General features: G+C 36.6%; 1 protein-coding gene across 2 annotated transcripts in view; it reads left to right on the top strand.

Annotated features, from left to right (window-relative positions):
* Positions 1-3550: 3550 nt before the first annotated feature.
* pdzrn3 (PDZ domain containing ring finger 3) overlaps positions 3551-15762 on the top strand; it is a 123201-nt gene continuing 110989 nt past the window's right edge. For both annotated transcript variants that reach the window (XM_015370992.1, XM_015370993.1), the window contains exon 1: positions 3551-4393. In XM_015370992.1, coding sequence (XP_015226478.1) covers positions 3680-4393 — 714 coding nt within the window. In that variant the 5' untranslated portion in view covers positions 3551-3679. The remainder of the gene's footprint in view (positions 4394-15762) is intronic.

The following is a 15762-nucleotide window of genomic DNA, read 5'->3' on the forward strand; positions in this document are numbered from 1 at the left end:
CTGCTGGCAGTACTTAGTTAGACATCCATCAACTGGCTTGGGGCGGCTTTACCTCTTCTATCAGCAGACATTATGTTGAGAAGCGATACTCTTGCATTGTCTAACTTTGCATTTGTTTTTTCTTTTCACAAGCAGTCTTAGACTTTTCCTTTTTCTTTTCACACCTATGCTGTATACTGATTGTGCAGTATGCAACATGGTACTTGTGGTGAAACGATATTATCATGTTAAATGAGGTACTCACAAAGTCTTCAGTTTACTACAAAATAGATCCAAAAAAAGCATTAAAACTGAGCTGAAATATAAGTTAATAGGGTGCCATTGTTCAGTCTGAAAGCCTCTTTTTTGCAACCAGAGTGGGCTACTGCCAATAAAATCCATAAAGTCATTGTACATGACCACTAAAATGTCTCTACTGCTTTATCGCTTACCTGTCTGCAGACGTCCTGGTTTTAATGATGTGCTAATCACTGAGGCCTTCGTAAACAGCTGAAATATATTGAGATACATAAAACTAGATTCTATTTTCAAATCAGATATTTTAAGGCAGCTGACACCTGCATTCCATTCTAAGGATATCAGCATGAAGGGACGGAATACCAATGCATGCCTCTCTTTTGACATTACTTATAAAAAAGTTGAAAGTCATGTTTCACTTTCCATCTACCTTGGTCTATGACATGAAATTACATTATTCCCTACAAAATACACTAAAGTCTGTGGCTGTAAGGTGATACAATGTGGATATTTTTAAACCATGTGAATAGGTCTTCAAGGAACTGTTCAGGCATCAAAGGATCATTGTGGATTCTTCCTGCCGCTCCATAACACCCCCACAAGCTCACACTTCCTCAGCCACAGTTTCTTTCTGAAGTCCTTTATAAGCCCCTGTTTTTAGTTCAGGATAATGCACACATGGAAAGGTTTTATAGAGCATGGCATTGCATAAAGCTGGATTTCAGAAGGAGGAGGCAACCAGTAGAAGCGGGAGTCTGGACGGGCCAGCAGTATTTTCTGCTTGAGCTCCTATTCTTTTCCTTCATTGAGCAAATTCAGCAGGTCCACCGAATTTTCATTTCCAATTCAAATACTCTTTTCCTCTCCTTCTAAGATGAATAAATTCATATCAGAGTGCGCAGTTGTTAAAACACCTTCACTGAAAGGTTTCTGTGCATTATGAGTCAGTGACAGGTGTGTTCAAACATGAATTCCACAGAGGTGCCCCGAATACTCATTTTCATACCACAAGCTGTAATCCCTGCTGATTTTCATAACTTTAACACAATCTTCCCCTTGCTCAAAGTATGTCGTAACTTGAAAGTCTCACCTGTGCTGCTTCTTTTTAAAGTCTTTCCAAGATTGCTTGTTTTTACCAGTGTTGTGCAAGCCTGAATGCTTTCTATGCAGATTTGAATAACAATATTTCTTTATGCATGTAAAAGAAGAAAAAAACATCTAAAGAAAAACATTTTATGAAACATTTCTAGACAGATATTGGATACTGGAGCGTATATCAAGTTACTTTAAAAATTATTATTTCAAGTTTTATTTTATGTTTTTGTAATTTATTTTTTATTCTTTTTTAGGGGACATGATTATATCACAATCTATTTATCTAAAACTTTAATGATTATAAAGAAGTGGATTTAAAATGATCCAAAGTTGACATTTAATCTAAAACTCAAACATGCACTTGCACTAATATGTATTTAGATAGTGTTAAATAGAGTTCTTAGAATATGACTTTTTATAATCATACATAGATTTCTCATATAATTCTGTGAAGACATTAAAAATGGTAAATGAATGTTAATAGTTTTGTGTATTCATGACCCAAACATTTATGCATAGTCCATTCAGAAGTAATCCTCTATTTTTATTACTCCAACTTTGTATGATTTTCCATTTCAGCCAGAATCATAACAGCTGCTCTGCTTGATATCAACACCAATGTACTTGACAGAAGCAAAAACCTGTGAGATGAAATCAATATTCCTCAAAGATTCAAAATGTGCTTCAACAATATATTAGATAAAGGTCTTGTAGTTTATGCAAACAGGAACTTTATACAGTATATATATTGTATATTTGTTGGTCTGCTGGCTGGAATTTTACAGGATTCGTGTACAATTCAACATGGATTTTCTCTTTTTTAAGCCTTTGGTTATCAATGTGGCCCAAAACCAGAATGATTATACAAAAAGCTGAACCCATGCAGTGGTGCCAAAAGTACACACATTTGTTACTTAGGTAGAAGTATAGATACTGCAGTTTAAAAACACTCTGGTAAAAGTTGAAGTATCAACTTCACCTCTTTACTCAAGTAAAGGTAAAAAAGTATGTGCTCCAAAAACGACTTAAAGTATAAATTATCGTTTAAAAAAAAAACAGTCAGATGCCACTGTATGAATTTTAAAGCTCAATTTTTCGACTGTTATGAAAAATTCTTTGTGATAGGGCCAAAGATGAAGGAGGTCTTTGTGGTCGCCTGTGTCTGACCATTTAGACATTTCAACATCTTTTTCTGAATCTGACATTGTAGCATGGCATAGACTATTAACTTTTGCAGTTTGAAGAACACCTGCTTGCTTCTGATGATTTCCTTTGGCATCAGCACAAATTTGATGAAAAGCTAACCAATGAGTGTTTGCGTTATATGACTCATCCAATCACACTTTTATTTTTGTTATTTTTTTACAGTGTCCCGTCTGGCAATGTGGCAATAATTTTCTTGTTGCCAAAAAGAGGGCCCAACATATTTCGCTTTCACAAGTGGAGCAGTACAGCTATCGCCATAGTGTTCCGCTTGAGTTATGTATATAAATAGCTATATTATAATTCATGCAGGGAGTATTACAGATTTTATGGACACTGCAATGTAAGTAGGGCAGGAAAGGAAAGACAAACTCCTTTTTACAAGATCTGGATGGCACCAATGATCTGCATTGGATGGAGCACATGGCATGAAATAAATACATATAAACATTAAACCTAAGCCAAGAGTAACGAATAACGCTTGTTTTAAAAATGTACGGAATAGAAGGTACAAATACTTGAGGGAAAATGTAATGAGTAGAAGTCATAAGTAGGAAGCAAAATAAGTAATGGAGTAAAGTATAGATACTTAAAAAGTGTACTTAAGTACAGTAACAAAGTATTTGTACTTCTTTACTTGACACCTCTGAACTCATGTCGCTGTTTTTAGAATTTTTTTTTTTTTTGAATAAAATATCATAAAAAAATATCCTCGCATACCAGTGCTCCCTTTATTCTTTATGCTTTGGCAGTTATAATGGCTGATGTGGTTTAATCACATACTATGTATATATATATATATATATATACACACTAATTTTACTTTAAAAAAAACATTTCTTTTAGATTGATTTATGTTTGAGTGTGTGTTGATAAAGACAAGAAGTGTGTTTTTTCCAACTTAGGTAGCGGTGAAACTTCCTACTTTACGCGTCAAAACTTTTCAAACTTTAAATATCCGAGGCGCACCTAAAGGCACCAAAAGTCTCACTCAATTAGCAGAGTTTAGGCTGTGAGTGAACAGAGCTCTTAGTCGGCCAGTGGGAGCGCACCGCCAATGACCAACTGAACGCCCCACTGCTCCGACAGAGACCTGCGGGGGTGGGGAGTCCACAAGTCTGAGTTCGGATTTCGGAAACGCGCCATGGGATTCGAGTTGGACCGCTTCAAGGGGACCGTGGACCCAGATTTCAAATGCAACTTGTGCAACAAAGTCCTGGAGGACCCGCTCACGACTCCGTGCGGCCACGTCTTTTGCTCCGGCTGCGTGCTGCCCTGGGTTGTCCAGCAGAGCAGCTGCCCCGTCAAGTGCCAGCGCATCTCCGCCAAGGAACTCAACCACGTCCTGCCGCTGAAGAACCTCATCCTGAAGCTGGAAATCAAATGTGACAACCACGCCAGGGGCTGCGATGCCGTGGTGACGCTGCAGCATCTGGCCGAACACGCTGAGATGTGCGACTTTTCCCCAGCCAAGTGCAGGAATAAAGGCTGCGAGGAGCTGGTGTGCGTGCGGGATCTGGACGTGCACATGCGGGATGCCTGTGAGTACAGAGCGGCGGGGATCTGCGAGAGCGGCTGCGGGCTGACGCTCACAGTCAGGGAGCAGAAGTTAAACAGCCACTGCTGCGTGAGAGCCCTGAAGGCGCACAACAGCGCGCTGCAGTGCAAGTTGCTCATCCTGGACAGAGAGCTGAAGAAGCAGGCGATCAAAGCCAACCAGCGGGAGAAGGCGCTCCTGGCTCAGCTGTCTGCGGTGCACAGCGAGCTGCAGATGACAGCGCTGAAGTATCAGAAAAAATTCACTGAGTACAGCGAGAGGATCGACTCTCTCACTAAGACCGTGGCTTTCTCCTGCAAGGTAAACAGCCAAAGTTTGTGTCGGCCCAATGAGAGCAACTTCTCCTCATTAATTCCACAAAGTATTGGAGGAATATTGTTTCACTGCGCTCTGATCTTCACCCCTGCATAGATTTCATAACCACCTTTACCAGCCTGTAAAATGTATTTCTAAGCATTTGTACATCCTTGGTGTGTTTTTTTTTTTTTTCTGCTGATCACCATCTTTTCTAAGGATGGAAGTCAAATGTATAGAAGGTGATTCTGAAATGTTTTCAGGACTCTAAAGTAGATTGTTCCTTGGCTGTCTGCTTGGTGACATGGATGTCAGCTGTGGCTCTGTCCTGCTGGGAGTTAGTGGGGGTAAATATTTGCTGCAGTTTTGTACACACCAAGAGCTGGGTTCAACTTTTGCAGTGCCTCACAAGCTTCAATAACACTGTCATTCCCTTTTTTTTTTAGTGATGGGGCTATAAAGATCTTAAAAGGTCAGCATTCTTTTTTTGTTCAATGCAACACCTAGAAGACCTTTAATCATTGTGTCTGCCATAGTTCAACTTTAGAACATAGCTTGAGGTCCATGAAACTGGAATAGAGAATGTCAGTTAAGATCAACGGCTGTCTTTCAGGCTTTTTGACGAACAGTGTCCAGCATCAGGTGGGAGATTTTCAGCAACCATGCTCCATAAACCTGCAGGAAAACTCTGGTAACTGTGGCCCTTGCTGTGCAAGCACTTTAAATGAAAGGAGAGACAGAAAATATCATTGTATGTTATTTCATAAATTCTTAAACTTTCCTCTATGCATTGGCGGCTAGCAATACCAAAGCTGATAATGACTTAAACAAGAGATGCGTGTAATAAGCATTTCACTACCAGTAGTGTTTGTGAGATATGATCTGAGAATGTAATATTTCAGTTGAATTGTCCTGTAGAAAGTGATTAAGATGGAAAAATGATAATGTTGATAAGATTGGGGTTGTTTAAAGGTGGTGGAAGTTGGCTTTGGTCTTGATTATTACTAAGATTTTGAACTAAACTTGACCCACTAATCTGGATTTATGCTTAATAAAGATGCTTAAGTTATCTGCAGCAGAAAATATGTTGCCTTCTACTCTGAGATTTTCACAGAGATCTCATTTTGATAAATATTTCAGCTGTTCTGGGCCTTGTTTATTTAGCTCATACTATGAAACCTGGGTATTTGACTAAGTCAAAGGTCCCATCAAAATTTAGCCCATTCAAAGACATGAGAGGTCAGGCTTGGTCAGCCCATTTCATCAACCCAAACCTTTTCATGGTGTTTAGATTAAAGGTAGCGTCTTCTTTTCTTTTTCCTTTCAGTGGAAATTTACTCAGTAGGCGTAACTACTTACACCCTTTTGGCAAAACCCGACTTCAGAAATCCTGACCTGTCCCTTTAGATTTAAAACAATGCAGAAACTCTTAGAAAACCTTTAACACAGGATTTTTAGAATGCTTTATGATCCAGACTGTGAAAGGTGGACATCTTACTGACAGCTGAACTGAAAGGGTGTCTGATGGCTACTGTTTCTGCTCTGAACAGCTGAGAGGAGTGGTCAGAATGTGACCGGGCTTAGTTAGAAACTCCAGCTGGGACAGGAAGGAATTTAAAACGACAACTGACCCAGTTAAATTAATGTTTTCTAAAATCTTCCTTTAATTTGTACATCTCCCTAGCCATTTCTAGGGGGAATTCTCATTTGCTTCATCTTCTCATTGTATGGACTCTATCCAAGGCAGATGTGTTCCAGTAGACTGGTAAATTCGGCAATAGAAACAGTGATGCAGGAAAATGTTAAAATTGATCAAAGTGATGTAGGGAATTTCTCTTAGCCTTTATTAGTACATTGTTATGGTTTACCTTACAGAACCATCATGCCTGAGGCTGAGATATAAAGTACATTATTTCCATCTATCTTACGTTTCAAGATTTGAAAATAAACAGGAAATCGCTTCTTAGGTATGAATATATATAAAAGCCCTTTGAGTCGTTAGGTAGCCCTGAAAGGAGGAAAGAGAAAGCATAGGCTGGAGGCTTTGACATTAGTGCAGTTCATCTAAAAGCATTTTTAGCAGTTTTTAATTAAATCAAATCAAGCAGCAAACTTTTTTTTTTTTCTTTTTTTTATTTTACCAAACTCACTGTGCAAATGGCTTTCAGAAACTGAGTAACCCATGTTGAATTGTCTCTTGGGCCAGTTTCTAAGTCTTTTCTCCCTTTCGTGATTGCACAGATGAATTCTTATCACCTATAGTTACATCTGTGTCTCATTAATCATCTGTCATGGAGAATATTTTGACTCACAGAGTTAGGAAAATCCCAGGCTACAACATGTGTGATAAAGGCCTACCTATTAGCCATCACTCTCAGCGGCGCGGACCTTTAGCAGCTAAATGGAGTGCATCCGTTACTAGGCGTGTTTCTCAAATCAACATATAGGTGGAGAAAAAGGTCTGCTGTAGATTTGTTATGACATATTAGTTCTTCAGACATCTCTCCTTTTGTGCTGGGCTTTTAGAAGTGAGAGGTTAGCTTTTCATTGAAGATATAGAGAATGAGATCATGTCAAATACCTGCATCCAAGTCAGAAAACTGTTGGTTTCTTCTAATACAATATAATTTTAATTGTTAATTTAAACGCTATTGACGCCAAAAACCTTCAGGAGTCTATGTTTATTAATTTAAGGTTGTCAAATGATAAAAAACACATTAACAATAAAACAATGTTTGAAACCCAATTATTATCACACAAACTGACACAAAGTAAGTAAAGTTCCCTCCATGAGGTTTAACAAATAAATGGTTTGATTTAGGAATTTAACATTTTTACATTCAAAGATTAGTAATGTTAACATCTGAGCTCGAATTTTGTAGTTATCCTAGAAATAGTTTCTCTACTAGAGCTACAGCATTGAAATATTACCTACATTATGCATAGGGCTAGAGGTAAACCTATACTGCAAACCACTGAAGTCAGAGGCTGTACTGCTACCTTTCCGTAAAAAAGTTTAAAAACAATCCACTGGACTTGGTTTCCCAGGTTTGAAGACGTTTCGCTTCCCCTCCAGGAAGCTTTCTCAATTCGAATGTCTGGATCCGCAGTGAGTTGAGGCTTTATATAAACAAGGTCTTGTATTGCTTGGAAACATGCAAATTGAAACCGACGAGCAGGTCGTTTGGTTCCATTGTTAGCCTGTAATATCTGAAACCTGTCTATGATTCTGAAGGTCGGTCGTTAAAGGGGGGATTGTCATTAAAGGGGGTGCTGCTACCTGTTTTAATAAGCCATATTATTTGTGGCTCAAACTTCAGTGAATGGTTGCCAATCTAAGTGCATAATGAGAGTGGTTTGCATTCAATTCTGATGCTTGCTCACTCAATTCATGTCTGGCACATGCTAAAGTCACTGAAAGTCACTGAAAATATGGCTTTCACAGCACAGAGGTATACATATTGCGTCCTGTCCGAAATGCCCGTTAGCATCATCTTTGTGCTTGGCTGTCTGTGCGATGTGACTTGATAAACTGTAAGCAAACAAGAAACGCCACCAGCTAAGTTTGATGAAGAATGCCTTTTCTGGTTTTTATGTTTTGCTATGATTTTATGGTTAGCGTTTTAGAAATAGATCCCAATCAAAAAGATTCTCCTTGACTATTTCTCTCTCATAGATCCTCTATTTCTATTTAGTCCAATCATTTTTCTCTATTTCCTTTTATATTTTCACATTTTAGTTCACATTTTTTTTTAGATTAAGTTCTGATTCTTCATGGCATTGAGCAATCATGGAGACTTTGTAATTTATATTGTGTTCGAAATGAAGTGAATAAAAAATAAAATCAGGGACATCACAAAAGCAAAACTGGCATAATCATGAAAGTTTAGTTTTTGTTCATCCCAAGGTAAAATAACTGCACATTTTTCATATTTCTGTCTTTCAACAAACAGCGTTTTCTGTAGGTGTTACATCGGCCAGGGTTATAGCTTAGGTAAGAAGATTACAATCCCTGCTAACCTTCCTTATATAATTTAAAGATTTTCCATCTACTACTGTAAAGGGAGTGAATAACTGGTGTCAGGGCATTTATTGTCAAGTATTAAAGAAAATTAATGGAAAAAGGTAAATGCTTGAGTTATGAGAAATAATCTTAAGATGATAAATGTCTGTGCCTTTGAATGGAGTCAGACAGGAAAAAAATGTCATCCCTAATCATTTATAAATACTTTACATTCATACCGTCTTGTAACTTTGCTTAATTATTCAATTAAGTGAGCTAAATTGGCACTTTTCAACTTAGAGGGTTTTAATCAATGGCTGAATTAATTAATTGGATGATTCATGATTAACTTATTGTCTAATAATTTAGTAAACGATTCTTTGTTAAGTATAGAGACTGGAGTATAGAGACTGTAAAATATACCTTTAGCTGACAGAGCGACCCCCTAAGAGTGGTAATTATATCAAAATTGTAAAAAAAAAAAAATATTTTGCATTTAAGATGGAAAAAAAAAAATAACATAAATTAAAAACGTTTTCTGTCTCTATCCAGAACTGAAGTGGAAAAGTTTCAGTTTCACCTGGTTTAATTTTGTAAAAAGGCTTCTTAAAGGAATTTTTAGCTATCCGATTATTAATCGAAAAAATAATCGACAGATTAAACGATTTGCAATAATATTGTTAGCTGCAGCCCTAGTTTAATTCTTCTCACCTCCCCCCTTTCTGTTCTTTTATCCATGTCTGTTTTTTTAACATCAAACTTTAATTTTCTTTCTCCCTATCTGTCCAGCTTAACTTTTGTTTTTAAAGCAATAACTACACAAACTCTCCTCTGCATATTATTCCTGTAGAAAGGCACGGATTACAGGCTAGATTTAGACAAAAAAACACTCAGCTGAGGATGATGTTAGAGTCTTTTACTACTTAAAAAGGCTGTCATTGAAATCTGTCAAGCAGTAAATGTGACGGTTTAGTTTGTGAACCTTGTAGAATAAATGGCAGAATAGAAAAGAGAAGTACAAGTGGAGACTCCTTATGATATATTGGTTTTTTCAATCACTGTCAGAGAGTGAGTATGCACCCGTCACCACACGCAGTGTTTGGCTGCTGTTTGAGAATCCCATCACTGCTGGGCTTAGGCTTTTCTGCTCCAGATGGAGGATTTGAATGTCTTCTTTTAATAAACCAGTCAGGGAGACTGCGAGTGAAGTCAAGCTGACCCGAGTATGTGTAATAACCGACTGCAGTTTCCTATAACAGTTCTTAATACTACACTTCTTCAGCGAGCCAGCTAGAGCAATAAAACAAAGCAAAAACAAACATAAAGAGACTCTGGTCTTCCCTACTTCTGGCTCTCGCCAGCGCCAGGAGAATGGCTGTCACATTTTCCGCTCTGCTTTATATCTGAACCCAGCCCTTCATGGACTGTTATGAATTTATAAGCATCTTTTAAAATCACAAAGCTTCAAACTTACTTAGTTTCCATTGAATATGATGAGCATAATCATTGAGTCTATCTAATTAGGCTAATTGTTGAATAATTTCACTACATTTCTCTATGGAGTGATTTAATTAAATATTGCAGCCTGCTAGGAATTTATATGCTAGATTGTCCTTTAATTATGACATAGATAACAATAATGAAAGCTTTCAAGACTTAATAAAATAATTGTTTCATTAGATTAAAGAAATAAATCTGTCAGGCTCCTGCTTTTTTATATGCCTAACAGTCACTGTGTAACGATTGCTTTAACTGTTTTAAAATCTATGTTTAGNATTAAAGAAATAAATCTGTCAGGCTCCTGCTTTTTTATATGCCTAACAGTCACTGTGTAACGATTGCTTTAACTGTTTTAAAATCTATGTTTAGCCAGCTTAAATACCCTAGATTACAAGGTTATTATTTTTTTTTTTTCCCTTTCTCTTGCTCACATCTCAGTGCATTGTAAGTCAATATGTTTCTTTTTGTTCTGCATGACAGTGCCTACTCTATAATTAGAACTACTACACTGAGAGGTATATAAGGGAAAATCAGCTTGATGGTGGACAGACTCGGAAAGTGGGACACATGTTGAGGTGAAAGCTCGCCAGGAAGTGGCAGACGAAAGTTTTTAGTCACAGATTGTTTTCCCCGTTTTCCATATTACCCGTATTTAATTCTATTTATCCATGAAGTTTGTTTTCTGTTAAGAAATGAAACATGGATCTCCAAAAAGATAAGACTTCCAGTTTGGAGGAAAACGACCAGTAATTCATAACAAATGAACGTTCCATATTGCCAAAGGCAAAATTTCCTGAAATATAGTGAATTTTGAAAGGTCTAAAAATGATGTTTCCTGTTTTTAAAAACCTTTATTAGTTTCCTTCTTGGTAGAAGGTGTGAATGCCGCTACAATAACCCATTATTTGACTCTGTATTGAAACCATGAAACCTTTTGGTATATTTCTGAGTGTGTTGGTTTATCTCAAAGCAGAAGGACTGTGTCATCATATGTATCTCTAATGTCCATGTGGCTCTTGTTCTGTGAGAGGTATATCGAGGCCTTTATGGCAATTAATTATCAGTGAGATGAGTAATAATTTCAAAGCCTAAAGCCTGGTTTACAGTATACTTGATTCTGTGTGCTGATGAGGGGGTGCATGGCCAATACTGACACAATTGCTCCATTGGTGTCCTGGTGCATGGTCGTGCACCTACGGATTTTTGTAACTCAGATATAGGGTCTTTTCATGCACAAATTAATCATTACTTTAAGAACAGAAGGAAGTAAGATACATTTTATTGCGACATAATTGATTGTACACATTAACTAGAGTTTGATTAGCTTTTATTTGTCACAAAGATCTCAATGGGGTTTCCTTCTCATGGTTTTAGTCCGAGTCTAAAACAGAATTAGGTTGATAATAAAAAAATCTTTGATAAGAACACTCCCATTTTTGGTGTGTTTTGAGTATCCCTTCTGTTACCTACTACCTCTCTGCATGTTATGTATTGTATTGCCGCCTATATTTTTCAGATAATACGGTACCAGTGTCAGCATTAAGTTTAAACGCCTACAGCACTCAGTTACCATGCACGGAGCGCAACTACATCTCAACCTCAACTCTGCTTCACACATCTCCACAATGTTATCCCTGACCAGTCTGATGTGTTTCCTGATCTTAACCATAGCGTCTATTGATCGATTTTCTCCAACTCTCCTCTGAGGCCTGAGATGCATCTGAAGGCAGTTTGTTGAAATGGATTTTATTAGAGATACAAGGGTAAGACTTTAAGTTATTTACAAAATAAGGATTTCTGATTTACACATTTTAGCTTATTGTTTTGTCAGAGATTTGTGTGAAATAAAGGGAAATATGAAATATTCAATAGAAAGGACATGTTACAAAACACTGTATAGGTGCACATAAAGGATGTTCACATGATCATGTTTTCCTTGTCATGGTTAGGGTTGTTTATTCACTCAATGTTTTGTAATTCCAGTAAATAAGGATGGCCTGTTACTTTTCTGTTGAATGTGTCAAACTGAATTTGATGTGTTTGCCAGCTGTTATCTTGTTGACAGTAATGTCCATAATTTTGAAGCATGTGTCACTATTAGTGAAGTGAAATTGTGCAGGGGTGCACATTCCACTATGGCCTGACATGCACATGATGGCTTTTATAGCTGGAATGACTCTTTGGGAAATGTACATGGCAACAATATCTGTTTTATATTTAGTGTGTCTGTCTTAGGATCCTTTTTCATGACACTCCTGAGGGGACATAAAATTCCATTCCCAGATGGATTGAATATGAAATTTAAATTAAATGTAACATTGGCATAACGGCAAAAGGAGTATCACTGATCCCAATCTATTTGGACTTCACTAAGCTTCAACGTATTCTCATCCTGCATATTCAAAGCATGAAATAAAGTGAACAGAGAGAAGTCTCCTTCATTTCAGTGTGCTTAAACAACTATTATTTGAAGAAGTAAGCATTTTAGCTGTGGAATTCATGAGTAAAATAGGCCAAAAAAGGGTGGTTTGGCCCATTTAGTTTTCCCTGGCTTCAGATTATTTAGTTATTAGAGTAACGGCTAAAATCAATGTCACAAATAGATAGGATTAGACTGAACAAGTTTGGCTGGTTTTGAAGGCTTTCCAAGAGAAAAGCTGGAAACATGATACCCAGGGTTATGTCCAAACTTGCATCAGAACAAACTCTGAGTTTGTTTGTCCAAAACAGACATTTTCAATATGATAAACTCATGCCTTTTATCCAGCACGCTAATGGAGGGCTCTTTCTACCTTTTTTTTTCTTTTCTAACTAGTCCCACCTTTCGCTGTTTTAACCCCTGCAAGCCTTTTCTTTGCAGTACACCTGTACCAGCTATACATGTCTACAGTTAAAAGGAAATTGTTCCTTGCACCGTTTCTCCAGCTCATTCAGTTTGGATAGAGAGGGTCTCAGAACAGTAATCTTGAAGTTCTTCCACTAACTCCAAATTGTAATTGTAGCTCTGGGCTTTGACTGGGCTATTCTAAAATATGAATATGCTTTGATGTAAACCATGCCATTGTACCACTGGCTGTGCATTTAGATTCATTTTACTGTTGGAAGGGGAAATTTCTTTTCAAGATTTATTATCCATCCGAATTTGTAAATGTTAGCTCTTCCAGTAGTAGCAATTCAAATTTTCCTTGATGGGCCCTTGGCTGGTCCCCTAAGATTCCTTTTTTAAACATCAATCTTTGTACTAAAATATTCTTTCTGTCATGATTTGTGGATATTAAGATCTAAAGAGAAGCATCATCTCCTGGTCACACCCTTTAATTCAGTGAAAGGGTGGAGTCAGAGTTAAAAAATATGTGTGCCCGGGAGAAGGAGGGGGTCACACCAGTGGCTGGAAATTGGCTGCTACTATAATTCTTCTTCCTTGACCATTTGTGGGGTTAACGGTAAGAACACTTTTGTGGTTTGAAAATGAACTATGGACAGCTGTGCCTCTCAGATATAAGTACATGACTGAAACACACAAGGTTGATCCTGGTCGCATTGCGACTAGAGCCTTACAGAAAACTACAAAAAAACAAAAAGTTTCAGAAATGTAGGAATTGTCTAACGCTGTCTTTTATAAAACCGGAAAAATGTGAAGACGTGTACATCTGCAGCTGTCAGACATGGAGTATTGATAGGGAAATATTGTATTTTTATTAAACTCCTTGCGGTGGGCTGTGCCTATTTGTCCTGTTATACAGTGTGCACAAAGAGAGACGATTATTTGGGCTTGTTTTGCACACAAACTGTAAAATGTTAAACCTTCTCTCTTATAACTAGAGTTCTAGGTTTCTGCTGGAATAACATCAAGATGGCAACCAAACTGGAGCAATGTTTTGATAATACCCTTTCTAATAAAGAGAGATAGTTCTAACTTTAAAACCTCAACGAAAAAGAACGTCACATCCGTAGTCATCTAACTGGTTCCAATTTGATGACGCTGACTCTTTTAGCCCTACCAACATAGTAAAAAAAGTTTTTAAAAAAACAAGCAACTGGACTTTGTCTTCCAAGTATGAAGATGTTATAAATTATATAAAATCCTTAAAACAATTCTGTAAAAGGCTAAAATGGGTTGGATCAAGATGCTGAAATAACTCGTTAAAAGACTAATCTTGTAATGAGTTATAATAATAAAAAAGAATTCTAATATACTTTAAATATAATGATAAAAAATATATAAATATAGAGCTTGGGACATTTTAGAAGTTACCGATGCTTGGAAACTTCCCTAGAACATTGTTATAATTTATAAGGCTACATAAAACATGGTGCCTTTGGTTTACTGTGTCTTAATAATATTTAGTAGTTGGATCTAATTGATGGTGTCATCAAATAGTTTTGAACTCTAATTCCAAACCCCTTTTAATTACTGGATAAAAATAAAAAGTGATTATGAAAACAAGACTTTTAGTACCATCAAAATTCTTGCAGTTGTTTGTCTCCCATTTCGGATGAAAAAGAAAGGAAAGTCTGATTTGTATTTATCCATCTTACATCTGTGACAGCCTGGAAGACCCATCAACTTAACGCTCCCCACAGACTTCCACATAAAAAAACAGTAAAGGTTTCAAGTTTCCACTGATGCTTTTAACAGCAGACATTTTAGCTTGTTATAGCAGAAAAGTACAAGAACTTTTCCTGACATTATAACAGACTGCATTTAATTAGGAAACACTAGTTATGAGATTCTGGATGTTTGTCATGTCTCGCTGCTATACTTCATGACATTAAAAAAGATTAGTTTCACTCTTGTTATATTTTCTTATTTATTTTACTGTGAAAATAGGTCTGCTTAAAAGTGAAGCAAGTGGTAAAATTAGAATTGCTTCCTAAATGTACCTGTAATATAAATCATCCCCTATGGGAGTTTATTTTAGTCTAAAAGGGCAACGAAATGTTAAGGTTTAAAACGTGATTGTAAAATAATCATGTTTCACAACTAAAAATATAAATGTAACTAACTAAATGCTTGAAGTTAGTGGTATCACATAGGAGCTAGTTTATCAGTTATGATAACGCATACAGACAAAAAAGTGATGAACTGATGTTACATTGAGCTATGGCAGCCATTCTCTATTAAAATCCAGATTTTTCAAAAATTAGATTTTCATAAAGAAAAATTTTATTAAATTATTTTACTGAATAAAAGCAAATTATGTGCATTTTTATTTATCACCCCTGAGAACCTACTTGGGTTATGTCTCTACCAGCTTTGTATTTCATGAAACTGAATTTGTTATCTGATAAATATCTACAGCTCAGTCAGATTGGGGTTTGGGTTTCTGAGAATAGTATTTTTCTTTTTCTGCCATTATTTACAAATTAGGTTTAGGTCTTAGCTTTGACTTGGCCATTCTCAAAATATGACTTTGCTTTAATATCAACCATTCCATAGTAACTCTGGTTACATTTAGGGACAATTTCTGTTAGAAGTGGAATCTCTGGCTCCATTTTAAATATTTAGCTCATTTCACTAACAGATAAATGCCCCTCGCAATCCCTAAGAAAATGAGGTTATTGCTGATTAAGCTTACTGGATAGAGCCTTTTAAGTGTTCCTAATAATAATTACAGCAATAATTCATGTTTATGCTTGTAGTCCCATAGGTTAAAAGAAAATTATTAAATTGTGACACTTTGGATGAAAAATGTAAGATATTGATGACAAATAACTCCATATTTCCCTTTAAATTTTTTTCTACCTTCTTATTTATCATGATATATCACCATTCAGTTACCTGTGACATCTTTAACAATAAAAATATGCCCTAAATATGGACATTGAGAACAGTGGCAATCTTTCTAACAGAGCACAGATATTATTGGCA

Source organism: Cyprinodon variegatus, unplaced genomic scaffold (assembly GCF_000732505.1).
Source record: "Cyprinodon variegatus isolate N-32 unplaced genomic scaffold, C_variegatus-1.0 Scaffold51, whole genome shotgun sequence".
Classification (NCBI taxonomy): domain Eukaryota; kingdom Metazoa; phylum Chordata; class Actinopteri; order Cyprinodontiformes; family Cyprinodontidae; genus Cyprinodon; species Cyprinodon variegatus.